This window comes from Harpia harpyja, chromosome 18 (genome assembly GCF_026419915.1).
Source record: "Harpia harpyja isolate bHarHar1 chromosome 18, bHarHar1 primary haplotype, whole genome shotgun sequence".
In the NCBI taxonomy this organism is placed as follows: domain Eukaryota; kingdom Metazoa; phylum Chordata; class Aves; order Accipitriformes; family Accipitridae; genus Harpia; species Harpia harpyja.
The window spans coordinates 12628317-12640129 of record NC_068957.1 but is presented as its reverse complement, the minus strand read 5'-3'; the positions used below and the strand labels follow the sequence as shown (position 1 = coordinate 12640129).

The window sequence follows — 11813 nt, the reverse complement described above, 5'->3', positions numbered from 1 at the left end:
TATTCCTTCGGCAGCAGGACCCTGACCTGGTGCTGGATGTCTCAGCCACACATGCTTATTTAATCGGGGGCTGGCTTACTGACATCTCTAGAGCTACAGGCCGTTTGGCCTGCTGGTGTAAAACACGCATGCCGGCCACCCTGGCTGGGGGTGATCTGGAGGAGGAGAGTTTCTGGTTAATGCCATTCCTGTTGGGGTGTGATGCTTTTATTTATTTCCTTTCTCTCTTCCCTGCTTCCTCCTCCTGGCTCTTCTTTGTCCCAGGGCAGCACATGTGGCAGGGCTGGGTGTCTCCTAGGGTCACTGCCACAACAACGTGTATGGAAAATAAAGCGTCTTGTGCAATATGGTGCTCGAGGGAGCTGTGAGGGAGCAGCTCCTGGAGTTCCCATGTGGCCTTCGAAGGCAACTGCAGGCAGGGAGCAAAAGGAGAGGTGGAAGGAGGACACATGCTGCTGCAGGGGCTCCTGGTCTGTGATCTGTCCCCAGTGCTGGGGTCTGTGGCGTGGGGACAAGAGCACGGCGATGCATCCCGTGTTCCTGGGTGCTCACCCAGGAAGCACCCAATGCTGCCAGCAGCCCTGGCCAAGGCTGCAAAAATTCCGTTTCTTCTTTCGGGCTCCTTGCTGTCCAGGTTTTCAGTGAGATCAGAATAAGTGGAATTTAAGGCTTTGGAGTAAAAAAAAAAAAAAAGGTAAAGCTTTGATAGCAAGGGACTCCAGTGCTGGTGCTTTCAAATCAGCCATGCGCATGGTGCAGGACTCTATGTGCACGACAGGGACTGATCCAGCCTCAGCCACTGCAAGGGGCCAGATGCTGGAGGAAGGGGGTAAAAATTACCCTCTTCCTTATTGCCTTGGGGATGCAAATTTTTTGCTAACTGGTTATTAGAATGACTTTGTGAACAAAATATGAGGGCAGAAATCGGTGAAAGATGCATTTCATGATCATCTTCAAACTCTGCATCTCTCTTCACCAGGACTCCAGAGCAGCACGTTTGGTTTCCTGTTCCCTGAGCGTGAGAAGAGGTAACTGGATGGGAGGGTGTTAAAATGTGGCTACTTCTGCAAATTTCCCATCATAGCAGTAGCTGTGGCACAGCCTGTGAAGCAGAGAAATAGTCACCAGCTTTGTTTTTCCCTAGGGTAGAGGCCTGGGAGGGGAGCAGAAGATGTTGGCCCAGGAGGCAATGCCAGTGCATTCCCTCACGCAGCAGGACCTGAGCCCAGCTGGGGCTCTGCTACCTGTGCCTGTCCCTGAGTGGGCAGTGATCCTTCCCCAAGGTTTGCTGGGGACTCGGGAGCTGCTGGACCCAGAGCTGCTCAGGACGGCTGCAATCTCCAGCTGGGCTCTGCCCTGAGAGATGTCTGGGGTCCCTCCAGCCACCAAGGAGGTGACAGAGGGAGAAGGGGACGTGTGGGTGGGGAAATGGAGCTTCCCTGAGCAGCACATTTCCCTCCTCCCCTTTTATCCCCCAGACACAAAGCTGGCTGCTATTAACTCCTCTGAAGTGCGCCTTGCTGCTCTGGGCATCAAGGATGCTCAGGGGATGGGCGTGCTGTTGTGATGAGACACACACACGCACGCGTGTGTATCCTCCCTGTGCACCGCTGCTGCCCGGGCACCTCACCTGCTTCTCTGCTTAGGCAGGGGAGAAGGGCAGGCGTGCAGGCAGCTTGTGCTAGCTTTGCTTTGCAGCTCTACGTGTGTTTTAAAAGCCCGAGTAGTCCGGAGACAGCTTGGGAGGCTCCCAGGGCAGGGATGCTCCCCAGCCAACCCTGCTAGCCCATGTTAGGCAGCAGCCAAGTGTTGAAGGCTTCGGGGGACGCCAGGGTTGTAAGTAGACAGTGGTAGATTCTTGGCAGTGACTCTGCTGCCCCAGGGAGGTGGCTTGGTCGGGCTTGCATGACTGTCCCTGTGTGTGCAGCGTGGATATAGTCTTTGTGTGTTGGTAGAGGTGTACAAGGCATTGCCTTGCCCAAGCGGAGCCTCGGCCATGGGCTGCGCTGTGTGAGAGCATGAGTGGGTTGTCTCCAGGAACCTGCCTTATCCATACATTGTGGGTATGGAGGGCATACTGTGCCCTGGGGGGAGCAGGCAGGGCGGCCAGGGTGGGAGTACGTGATCTAGGTAGGGCTGGGCAATGCCTGTGTGCCTTTGTGTCCATGCATGTGCAAGTCTGTGTTTCAGTGAGGTGCTTTTGCACGGTGTGATCTATACTAGGGTGCAACAGAACAGTGAGGGCTGCACAGGATGCTGGAGCTGGGTAAGACCCGTGGGCATCTCTCACTTTTTAGATAAACCCTGATGAAATTCCCCACTTAACAGCTCCACAGCAGCCTCCACGTATTAATGTAGGGTCTTCTCTGATGCTCTCTGAAACCAGATGGTAGCTCCTGCCAGCAGGAACCTCAGCAAGGGTCTTTTTAAATAGAAAATGTTAATTTCCAATGCAGGGGAGATTGCTGTGGTGATGAGAGGTGGGGCTCTCTGGGCAGACCACCAGTAAGTTGCAGTGCCCTGGGGAAGGGAGACGGTTGCTCAGGCACAAACACCCTTGTACACGCAAAGTCTACCCCGTGCTGCTGCACAGCATCATCTCCCTGCCAGGGCTGGCCTTGTGCTTACATTCCTTATGGGTCTATTTTCTTGTCCTCGGGCAGGCAGTGGTGCGAGAGCCGTGGGCTTGTTGTTATGGCACAGCTCGCTGGCAATGCTGTTGCCCTGGCAATGGCTGAGGAGCCTGAACAATGAGGAGAGCATCTTTCATGGGCCACAGGCAGATGTGGGATCTCTCGGGGAGGGTGAAATGCTCCGCAGGACTCTTACTGCAGCATCAGCGACAGCTGGTGGTGGAAAACATGGCGTGGGCACATCCCGTGGCGTTTGACCCTCTCTTCCTATGCTGTGCTGTACCTCTGTGTTCAAACCACGTGACGTGTCCCGCATGGCTCTTCCTGTGGCTGTTTTCTGCTCTTTGCAGGCCTCTGGGCCAGGGTGTGTGCCCATGGTCTCCTCGCATGGAGGATGACTGCCAAGAGTAATGGTCTGCACAGCTCACCAGCAGACTGCCATCCCTGCCCGCCCGCCCAAGCCCGAGAGGATGGTGACACAGAGGGCACGGGGCTCAGCACCAGGAGGTCAGACTTGTCCCTGGTTTGGTTGAGGGAGGCAGCGGTGGGGCAGGGGAGAGGAAGGCCAGTTCGGTGTGTCTGCTGAGACCTGGCATGGTCCTCAGTTGCCTGCTTGCTCCACCTCATCTGGCTGTGGGCAGGTGCCATGATGGCACGGTGTGGCTGTGAACCCCCTTTTCCCCACTGCAGGACCAGCTCAACCCAGGATGACACCTCCTCAGAGCTGCAGAGAGGGCGTCCTCCGGATGGGGGGGAGCAGCCGGCTGCCCCCGCTTTCCAAGGCAGGCGAGCCTTGGCCAGGTACCTGTGTGTGCTGCTGGCCTGGGGTGAGCCTGAGCCTTTTGTGCCTGGCTTTGTCACTGGGGGCTTGCATGGGTTCAGGATCCTCTCCTGCTGTATGGCATTCAAGGGTTGCAGGGACCAGCGTCTGTGAATGCTGCTCTGTGTGCCCTGGTGCCCGCGGAGGGGGCTGCGGGAGGGGACAGCTCCATCACCTCTGGGGCCCCGGGAGGGCTCGGGGGCTCCTTTCCCTTGCAGGCAGCCTCACTCTGCCCCAGTCACCCACACATTCCTCATGTCCCTGAGGGAACGGCAGCAGGATTGGGGAAGGAGCTGTGGGACTCTGCCAGGGTGGGCTTTCTTGCTCATATATTCTTGGTCCCAGACCATCACTACAAGGGGGGAAAAAGGAAATGTTTGGACTTGAGAGGAAGCTGTGAGAGTTTTCTTCTCAGCTGTAGCCCCCACTTGCTCTCAAGCTTTTGCTTCTCCTTGCTCTCCAGTCTCCTCCTGACTCTGCCTCTCTCCCCCATCCAGGATAGTCCGACTGGTGCTGGTGCTGAGGGACTGGGCCAACAAGAGCTTGCACGAGGAGCAGCAAAGGCCAGACCCCTTCCTTGAGCGCTTCCAGGGCCCTGAGCTCCAGACAGTGGCTGCAGGTGCTGGGAACGATCTAGAGGATGAGGAGACCGAGGAGGAAAACAAAAAGTAGGGTCCCTTTCCTGTGGCCTCAGCCGCTCTTGGCTGGAGATCAGCTGTGCACAGTGCTCGGGGGCCCCCAGCAGTGATGGCTAATGGAGGTGGATGAGGATGGGAAAGGGGGAGGTAGGACGCAGTGGTGAGAAGAGTCCTCCCTGCCCTCTCCAGCCACCGTCCTGGCAGCCAGCCTGGCTTTGCTGGGCTGTTGTGCAGGCACACAGGACCCGGTAGTCTGTCCCTGTGGAAAAGACCTGGCCTGTCCCTCACCCATGTGGTCTTCCTCCCCTGGTCCATGCCCTGGCAGGAAAGACACATTGCATGGCTTGTGACAGCTAGCAGACCTCCCCGTTTTCAGAGCAGTTCAACACTAGGGTTGGCATTTGGAACCAGCCCTGGGTCTGTAAAGAGATGCGCCTTCAGCTTGTGCTTATGAGGAGCTGGGGACAAGCCAAGGGATGTGGGGTGTCTGCCCAGGAGACCACAGCAAGCACAAACGCATGGGATTTGCCAGTCTCATTCATCATCTGCAGGATGAAGGGAGATGAGGGGAGTGTGTTTGCTGCCCATGCCCCGCTGAGAGCAGACACTGTGATGGCAGCTTTCTGTAAAGGCTCTTTCATATCCAGCCCTTTCATCTCCTCAGCTCACGCTCCTGGTGAAAAGTAATAACCTGGCTTTTCTTCTGCTGGCTAATTAAAGGGCAAAGCTCATGGACTACTCTGGACCCTACCATTATACATGGTAATTAAAACACCAAGAAATAATTGTTTTCTGTAGGAGAAAAATATCTGAGCCTTGTATCTGAGTCTTTACTAGTCATGGAAAAAACCATTCTGCCCTGTGAGATTAAGGGGAGCTTGTTAATTATCAGAGGGAGCTGAAGCATGCTGTGAAAGGGCTGCTTGGTGCCAGTGGGCTCCTGGGGAGATGGCGGTAACTTCTGCTGTTTTGTAGGTCCTCAGCTCCGCAGGTAAGAAGAGCCCTGAGTCTGGTAACTCTAAACATGAGCTGCTGTTCATGGCCATGGGAGCCTCCATAGTTGCAGGCTTGGGTGCAAAGCCTTTGGGAAGAGGCAGATGATTACTCCCTCTTCCTGGGTTAACCCAGAGCCCTGGTTTTCCAGCCCTGGCTCTGCTGTCAGCGTAATGTCAGTGACTCTGGCCACCTGTCGTGGGCAGTACTGGTGATTTAAAGCTGAAATTACCAATGTAATTAAACACCGTTATTGAGGTTATTAGTGCTTGTGGGTGTTAGAACAGTACTGGCTGGCTGCAGGTGAGTCAGTGCTTCCCATGTGTTGATGCTGTACATCCCAGGGAGCAGAGAGTCCCTTTCTCAAAAAAACATTTAAGTCGTACTTTCTGAGCAAAAGATAAGCACTTTTAATGGGGAGGTTGGACCATCTGCTTGCCTGTGGCTGTACCCAGAGCGAATGTGAAGGAATGCCGCTGGCTTTGCACCGAGTACCACTCCACACACTCCGGGCAATGCAGGTGCTGCTGCCTGTGCCGCTGGGGAAGGAGACTTCAAGGCAGAGGTTTTGCTTTTGAAGCTGTCTGAAGCAGTGGGGTAGACAGGGGGAATCTGTTGGCAAGTGGGTTGTTTTTTTCCTATCACTGGAGGGAGTTTTGCATGTTCAAAAGCTGGAAGGGAGGGAAGGAGGGAGAGGAAGAGGGAGTTTTGCCCTACCACACTGCAGCAGCTAAGCCTATCAGCCCAGCTGCAGACTTTCTCTTCCATGGCTTCTCCAGTGAGATCTGGTGACTGCAGCACACACATCTTATCTCAGAGTCCCAAGATGAGCAGGATCAAACACTTGGGAGCAGTTCAAAGGCTGGACCCAGGACTGAGCAGAGTGCAGGCAGGCAGCTGCGAGCAGCATTGTGGTGGCAGCCTTGCAATGCCAGCTGCCCCCTGGGTTGCTGCTCTGGGGTTTGGGCATTCCCTCCTGGTGCTCCCACTGATCTGCAGCACACTTTCCTTCCTGCTCTAATCTTTTCTTAAGATCTATCTGGCACCAATCCATACCTCATCTGGGAGAGGCAATGTCATGTAACGAGAAGTTTTCTGATCACCCTCTTCCATACAACTGTTTCTGGCTCTGCCACTGGGGTGCTGTGTGCATGTAGGCCACCTGCTTTGCCTTACTGTCCTACAGTTTCCTCTTCTGATACCTTACTGAGCCCAGTTTTGGGAATAAAGGAGCTTAAACAGTGCTGGACATTTTTGCTTAGCACTGCTGGGATTGGTTTTAGCTTATAGACTGGCACTCAAGCTGCAGCTATGTTTGAGCCAGTCTAGTGCAAGGGCTGAAGGATGTGGCTCGGATGGTTCCCTTCCAACCCTATTTTCTATGCTTAGCCCTTTATTCGTACGTTGCCAGCTCTGGCTTCTCTCTGCTTCCAGGAAAAAATGGCAGATCTTTGTGGTGGACCCTGCAGGGGACTGGTATTACCGTTGGCTGGCTGTCATTGCAGTTCCTGTCCTCTATAACTGGTGCTTGCTCGTAGCCAGGTGAGCTGGGAGGTTGTAGGGTCCCTGTCTCCTCTAATCCTCCTGTTCACATGGTTGTTATGGCTCAGCCAGGATCAGACAACTGATACTAGTGGTGCTGGGGCTGGTGGGAACCTAAAGGAAAGGGACTCCCCGCTATCACTGTGACTTCTGCAGTGTAAATGCAGAGCATCCATTCTGTGGCCCTGGTTGGAAAGGACCATGATCTCTGGGTAAAGCTGCAAGGTGCATTTGGGACGTGGTTTCAAGAAGTTGCTTTACCTACGTCAAGGGAGGTCGGATTTTTCAGAGAAGGGCATTTTAATCTCTAGGAGAAGAGGGGCAAGTGGCCAATCTCTGTTGTAGAGTCAGGAGCCTCAGAATCAGCCTATATTCAGCTGTAATAATTGGAGATGATAATGGAGATGTGTTGGTCTCACCACCCTATTTTATGACCTTCCTCCAGGGCTTGCTTCAATGACCTGCAAAAGACCTATGTTGTCCTCTGGCTGGTGTTAGACTACATCTCGGACTCTATCTACATTGGGGACATAGTGATCCACCTGCGCACAGGTAAGCAGAAGCAGCATCCTGGTTTGTGAGTGCTTTGCTTGAATCCCCTAAAAGTGGAGATAAGCAAGGGAGAGGCCTACACTACAGCTCCATTAGAAGGAGGATTTTGTCTACCTTGACACTCGCAAGTACGAAGCAGTCTCCAGAGAAAGAATCTAATTAAAAGATCTGAGAAACGAAGTAAGTTTCAGAATGAAAGATTAATCATCCCAGCTTTCAACTTCACCTTTGAATAATTGTACAAAATTACCTGCATTACTGTTAGTATTCGGGCATGGTTGAAGGTCTGTATCTCTGATTTTGCATCAGTTCAGCTAATTAATTACCTACACGGAAAAATGGTAGAATTTAATGTTCTCGGAACACGGCAGGTGGCTGTACGTTTTCTGTTGGAACTGCAATAATTCATGATCTGGGGGATGGAAACCTTTGTGTCCCCATTTCTTCATGGCAACAGACTAAATCCCTTAGTGATATCTTTAGGTGGCTTTTGCCAGATGAAGGGCTTGAGTGATAACAAAAGCCTGTAAACTGAGTAGATCAGGTGGAACTGGTAGTACTTGGATGATCTTGTGTATATATGCACACATGTGCATGGCATACCATAAAATGTTTCTCAGAAGTGCTTGCAAAGCCTGCAGAAGAGTTGAACATAAGGCAAGATAATTCTGTCATTTGCTTCTCTGTTAGGTTTCTTGGAACAGGGCCTCCTGGTTAAGGACCTGAAGAAGTTACGGGATAACTACATCCACACCTTACAGTTCAAGCTGGATGTTATCTCCATCCTGCCCACAGACCTGGCATACTTTGCTGTGGGATTACACTGCCCTGAATTGCGTTTCAACAGGCTACTGCACTTCTCCCGCATGTTTGAGTTCTTTGATAGGACTGAGACCAGAACCAGCCACCCTAACATCTTCCGCATCAGCAACTTGGTTCTTTACATCCTGGTCATCATCCACTGGAATGCATGCATTTATTATGCCATCTCCAAGGCCGTAGGCTTTGGAGCAGACACCTGGGTCTATCCCAACATCACAGACCCTGAATATGGGTATCTGACCCGGGAGTACATCTACTGTCTCTACTGGTCTACGTTGACTTTGACTACCATTGGAGAGACCCCTCCCCCAGTGCGTGATGAAGAGTACCTCTTTGTGATCTTCGATTTCCTCATCGGTGTCCTCATCTTTGCCACCATTGTGGGGAATGTGGGATCCATGATATCCAAAATGAATGCCACCAGGGCAGAGTTCCAGGCAAAAATTGATGCCATCAAACACTACATGCAGTTCCGCAAGGTGAGCAAAGATATGGAAACCAAAGTCATCAAGTGGTTTGACTACCTCTGGACCAACAAGAAGGCAGTAGATGAACGGGAAGTCCTCAAGAATCTCCCTGATAAGTTAAGGGCAGAGATTGCCATCAACGTTCACCTGGAGACACTGAAGAAAGTGAGGATTTTCCAGGACTGTGAGGCAGGTCTACTGGTGGAGCTGGTGCTGAAGCTTCGCCCTCAGGTGTTCAGCCCAGGGGATTACATTTGCCGGAAAGGAGACATTGGGAAAGAGATGTACATCATCAAAGAGGGGAAGCTGGCTGTGGTGGCAGATGATGGAATGACACAGTATGCTTTGCTCACGGCAGGAGGCTGCTTTGGTGAGATCAGCATCCTCAACATTAAAGGGAGCAAAATGGGCAACAGGCGCACAGCCAACATCCGTAGCTTGGGCTACTCTGATCTCTTCTGCCTGTCAAAGGAAGATCTTATGGAAGCAGTCACAGAGTATCCTGATGCCAAAAAGGTCTTGGAGGAGCGTGGCCGGGAGATCCTGATCAAGGAAGGGCTGCTGGATGAGTCAGCTGCAGAGGCAAGCACGGAAGGGATTAGCATGGAGGAGAAACTGGACAGGCTGGCCTTGAACCTGGACACACTGCACACCCGCTTTGGCCGGCTCCTGACAGAGTACAATGATGCCCAGATGAAGCTCAAGCAGCGCATCACTGTTCTGGAGTCCAAGATAAGGCAGCAGGATCTGGAGGACTTCTTCTCTGATAGTTCAGACAGTCTGCTTGAGGATGAGGAGAAAGATTTACCTGGTGAGATGTAATGAGGGGATGCAGAGATCAGCTAGATGATGTCTGGCCTTGTGCTGAGACAGTGTTTGCTATTTCACAAGGCAGATACTGTGACTTCTTTCAGGTCCTTAGCACTGCTGCTGCCACTGCCTTGATGGCAGCTCCTGAGATGGCTCCAAGTCAGGTGATGGTCCTAGCTCCTCCTCTGGCCTGTCCCTTTTCTTGTTGCCTTGATCTGAGACCTTGGACTTTGATCACTAAAAAGAGGAGAATGGCTAATGCCACTGCTAACATTTCCTTCCAGCTTCTGCAAAAGTTCTGTGCCTATCACACCTCCTTCCTCCTATTTGCCTTAATAGAAAGTGGGACATGAACCTTGCATGGAGGGGTACCTGGACACGCTGACCTCCCACGTATGTTGAGAAGACACAGAGTCATAGTGGACTGAGCCTGCCATGTGCCACCTACCCATCCACACAGGGACAAAGGAGCAGATGGGCTTTGGAAGATTCCGCATTCCTTGCAGATAACAAAACCACCCCAACGACAGAGACCGAAACACAAGCCAGATATTTACAAATGCATTTTGGGTTGGGCCTTTGTAACTTGCTTTAGGTAAATACTCTTCACTGAGTGTCTGCAGACACCCAGTCTGTACTGAGAGACTCCTTACCTGCAAAATACCAAAACTCAACTAAGACGGCCCAATCTGTGCCTCTTATGTCTGCAAATGGAGAGGCTTGTCTGGGTCATTGTCACTACCTAGGTCATCTCCACCACCCACACTGAGGCTGGACATCTAGCTGGAAGGGTAGGCAGCTGCCATCTTCCTGCCTGCCTCTTTTCCCTCTGCTATATTTGGTGCTGTCAAAGGGCATCTGGTGCAGGTGGCTCGGTACCCCAAGCACTGCACCTTCCTGGGGGACAGCATTCCCAAGCCCTCCCGCTGTGGAGGCAGCATGATTTCCATTTGGGCTATGGATATCTTGGATGACAAGTACAATACAGAGGTAAAGACGGCGGCTCGCTGGCCCGACAGCACCTGTTGTGCTTTGTGCAGAAGGAAGACAGTGATTGTCTCTCATCCAGCTAATGATGGCCAGATGTGCCAGGAAGGGTTTGACTGAAATGAGACATTTTTAAAGAACAAAGCAGTGGTGGGACCCAACTGTGCCTGTATTTGCTTGGCTGTGGGTAGCTCAGAGAGAGAGTGCAGAACACATTTATTTTCTTAGGCAGGAGGTTTTCTTGTACTCAGTGGGAGTTTGGGGGCTTTGCAGGCCAGTTGCCTTCTGGAGGAGAAATGAGTGGCTGAGCCATGGGGACACATGTGCAAGGGTGAAAACATGACACCATCGCATGCGCTGGCAAAGATCTGCCAGGCTGTGCTGCAGCCCTGCAGGCTCCACAGTGTGAGCAGCTTGTTGGTGAGGGGTGCAGTGCAGGAAAGGCCACCAAAACCCTGCAAGCAACAGCAGCCTCAGCACAAGCAGTAATGCTACCCATGCCTAACAGTACTGAACAGGTGCTGGGACTGGGGCACGCAACCTTAGTGCTTGCTTCTGTCGTGTAGCTTGCCCTGACCTGCGTGTAGGCATCTGGGACCTCCTGCTCCTGCCCACTGGGTCCATGGGGTGGGCTGGGGCTGGTTTCCAAGGAGGAGAATAGTTGGTGGAGAAGGGAATTTTGGAGGAATTAATGTTCTGGGTCAAATTCAGCCAATAGTTTGGCTAAAATAATGGGACGACACATGGGGAGGTATCAACCCGGAAAGGTTCATCGTGGAAAACTGAGGGTATTTGCTTTGTCCTTTCTTTTCCCTCCAACGTAAGACTGCCTCTCTCCATTTTGTATGAGAATTTTCCATTTAAAAATAATGGCCTTGTTTTTTGGAATTGGTGGGGGAGGGAAGGTTAAATTACCAAAATGAGAATTTGGGGTAAGATAAAAAGGTTTTTGTCATCTGTAAATTAAAGTGTAGGGTTTCTGTGTTTCGGGGTTTTTTTTTATTACTAAGATGATTTTGGCTGAATCTGCGGTGGTTTCTGCTCTGCTTTTTCTTCTAACACCAAGAGCCCTGGCTCCCAGCTTTCCCCTTTCCGGTGACTTACCGCTCCTGAATTTGCCGCTCGTTCTTTGCCTGCGGCAGGCGGGGAGGGTGCGGGCGGGCAGAACCCCCCCTCCCAGCCCAGCTCCGCCGGGGGACCCGCGGCGGGCGAGCACCCACCCCCGCCGCCGTCGCCCTGCGGATGCGGGGAGGGAGCCAGGAGAGGGTGCTGTGAACCGCGGAGCGGCCGCGGAACGGCGGCGGCACCCAGGGCCGGCGGGCACCCAGGGCCGGCGGCACCCAGGGCCGGCGGCCGCCCGCGGCCCCGGGGCTGCAGGGGGCTGGACGCCGGTCCCTCCGTGCGGGCTGTGGGTTCGCAGCCACTCGCGTTTCGGCAGGTGCGGAGAGCCGAGTAGCTGTAGCTACTCGGAGTAGCCGAGTAGCTGCCGGCGGGAGCTGTAGCTCCCTGGAGGGTGAGTTGGAGCCTCTTCCATCGCCCCGGCTCTTCT

General features: G+C 53.0%; 1 protein-coding gene across 4 annotated transcripts; it reads left to right on the top strand.

Moving 5' to 3' along the window:
• The first annotated feature begins 38 nt into the window (after positions 1 to 38).
• On the top strand, positions 39 to 11248 carry CNGA2 (cyclic nucleotide gated channel subunit alpha 2). Of its 4 annotated transcripts, XM_052813897.1 has the most exons (7): positions 39 to 1836; positions 2984 to 3140; positions 3324 to 3434; positions 3951 to 4121; positions 6519 to 6626; positions 7072 to 7178; positions 7869 to 11248. In XM_052813897.1, exons 2-7 carry the CDS (start codon positions 3028 to 3030, stop codon positions 9287 to 9289), a joined length of 2031 nt encoding a protein of 676 aa, XP_052669857.1. In that variant the 5' UTR covers positions 39 to 1836; positions 2984 to 3027; the 3' UTR covers positions 9290 to 11248. The 4 variants fall into 4 exon arrangements, with proteins under 4 accessions (XP_052669857.1, XP_052669862.1, XP_052669861.1 ...); XM_052813902.1 differs by lacking the exons at positions 39 to 1836; positions 2984 to 3140; positions 3324 to 3434 and adding an exon at positions 4756 to 4853 and having other exon boundaries at positions 3988 to 4072; XM_052813901.1 differs by lacking the exons at positions 39 to 1836; positions 2984 to 3140; positions 3324 to 3434 and adding an exon at positions 4756 to 4853 and having other exon boundaries at positions 4034 to 4121.
• The last annotated feature ends 565 nt before the right edge of the window (positions 11249 to 11813 follow it).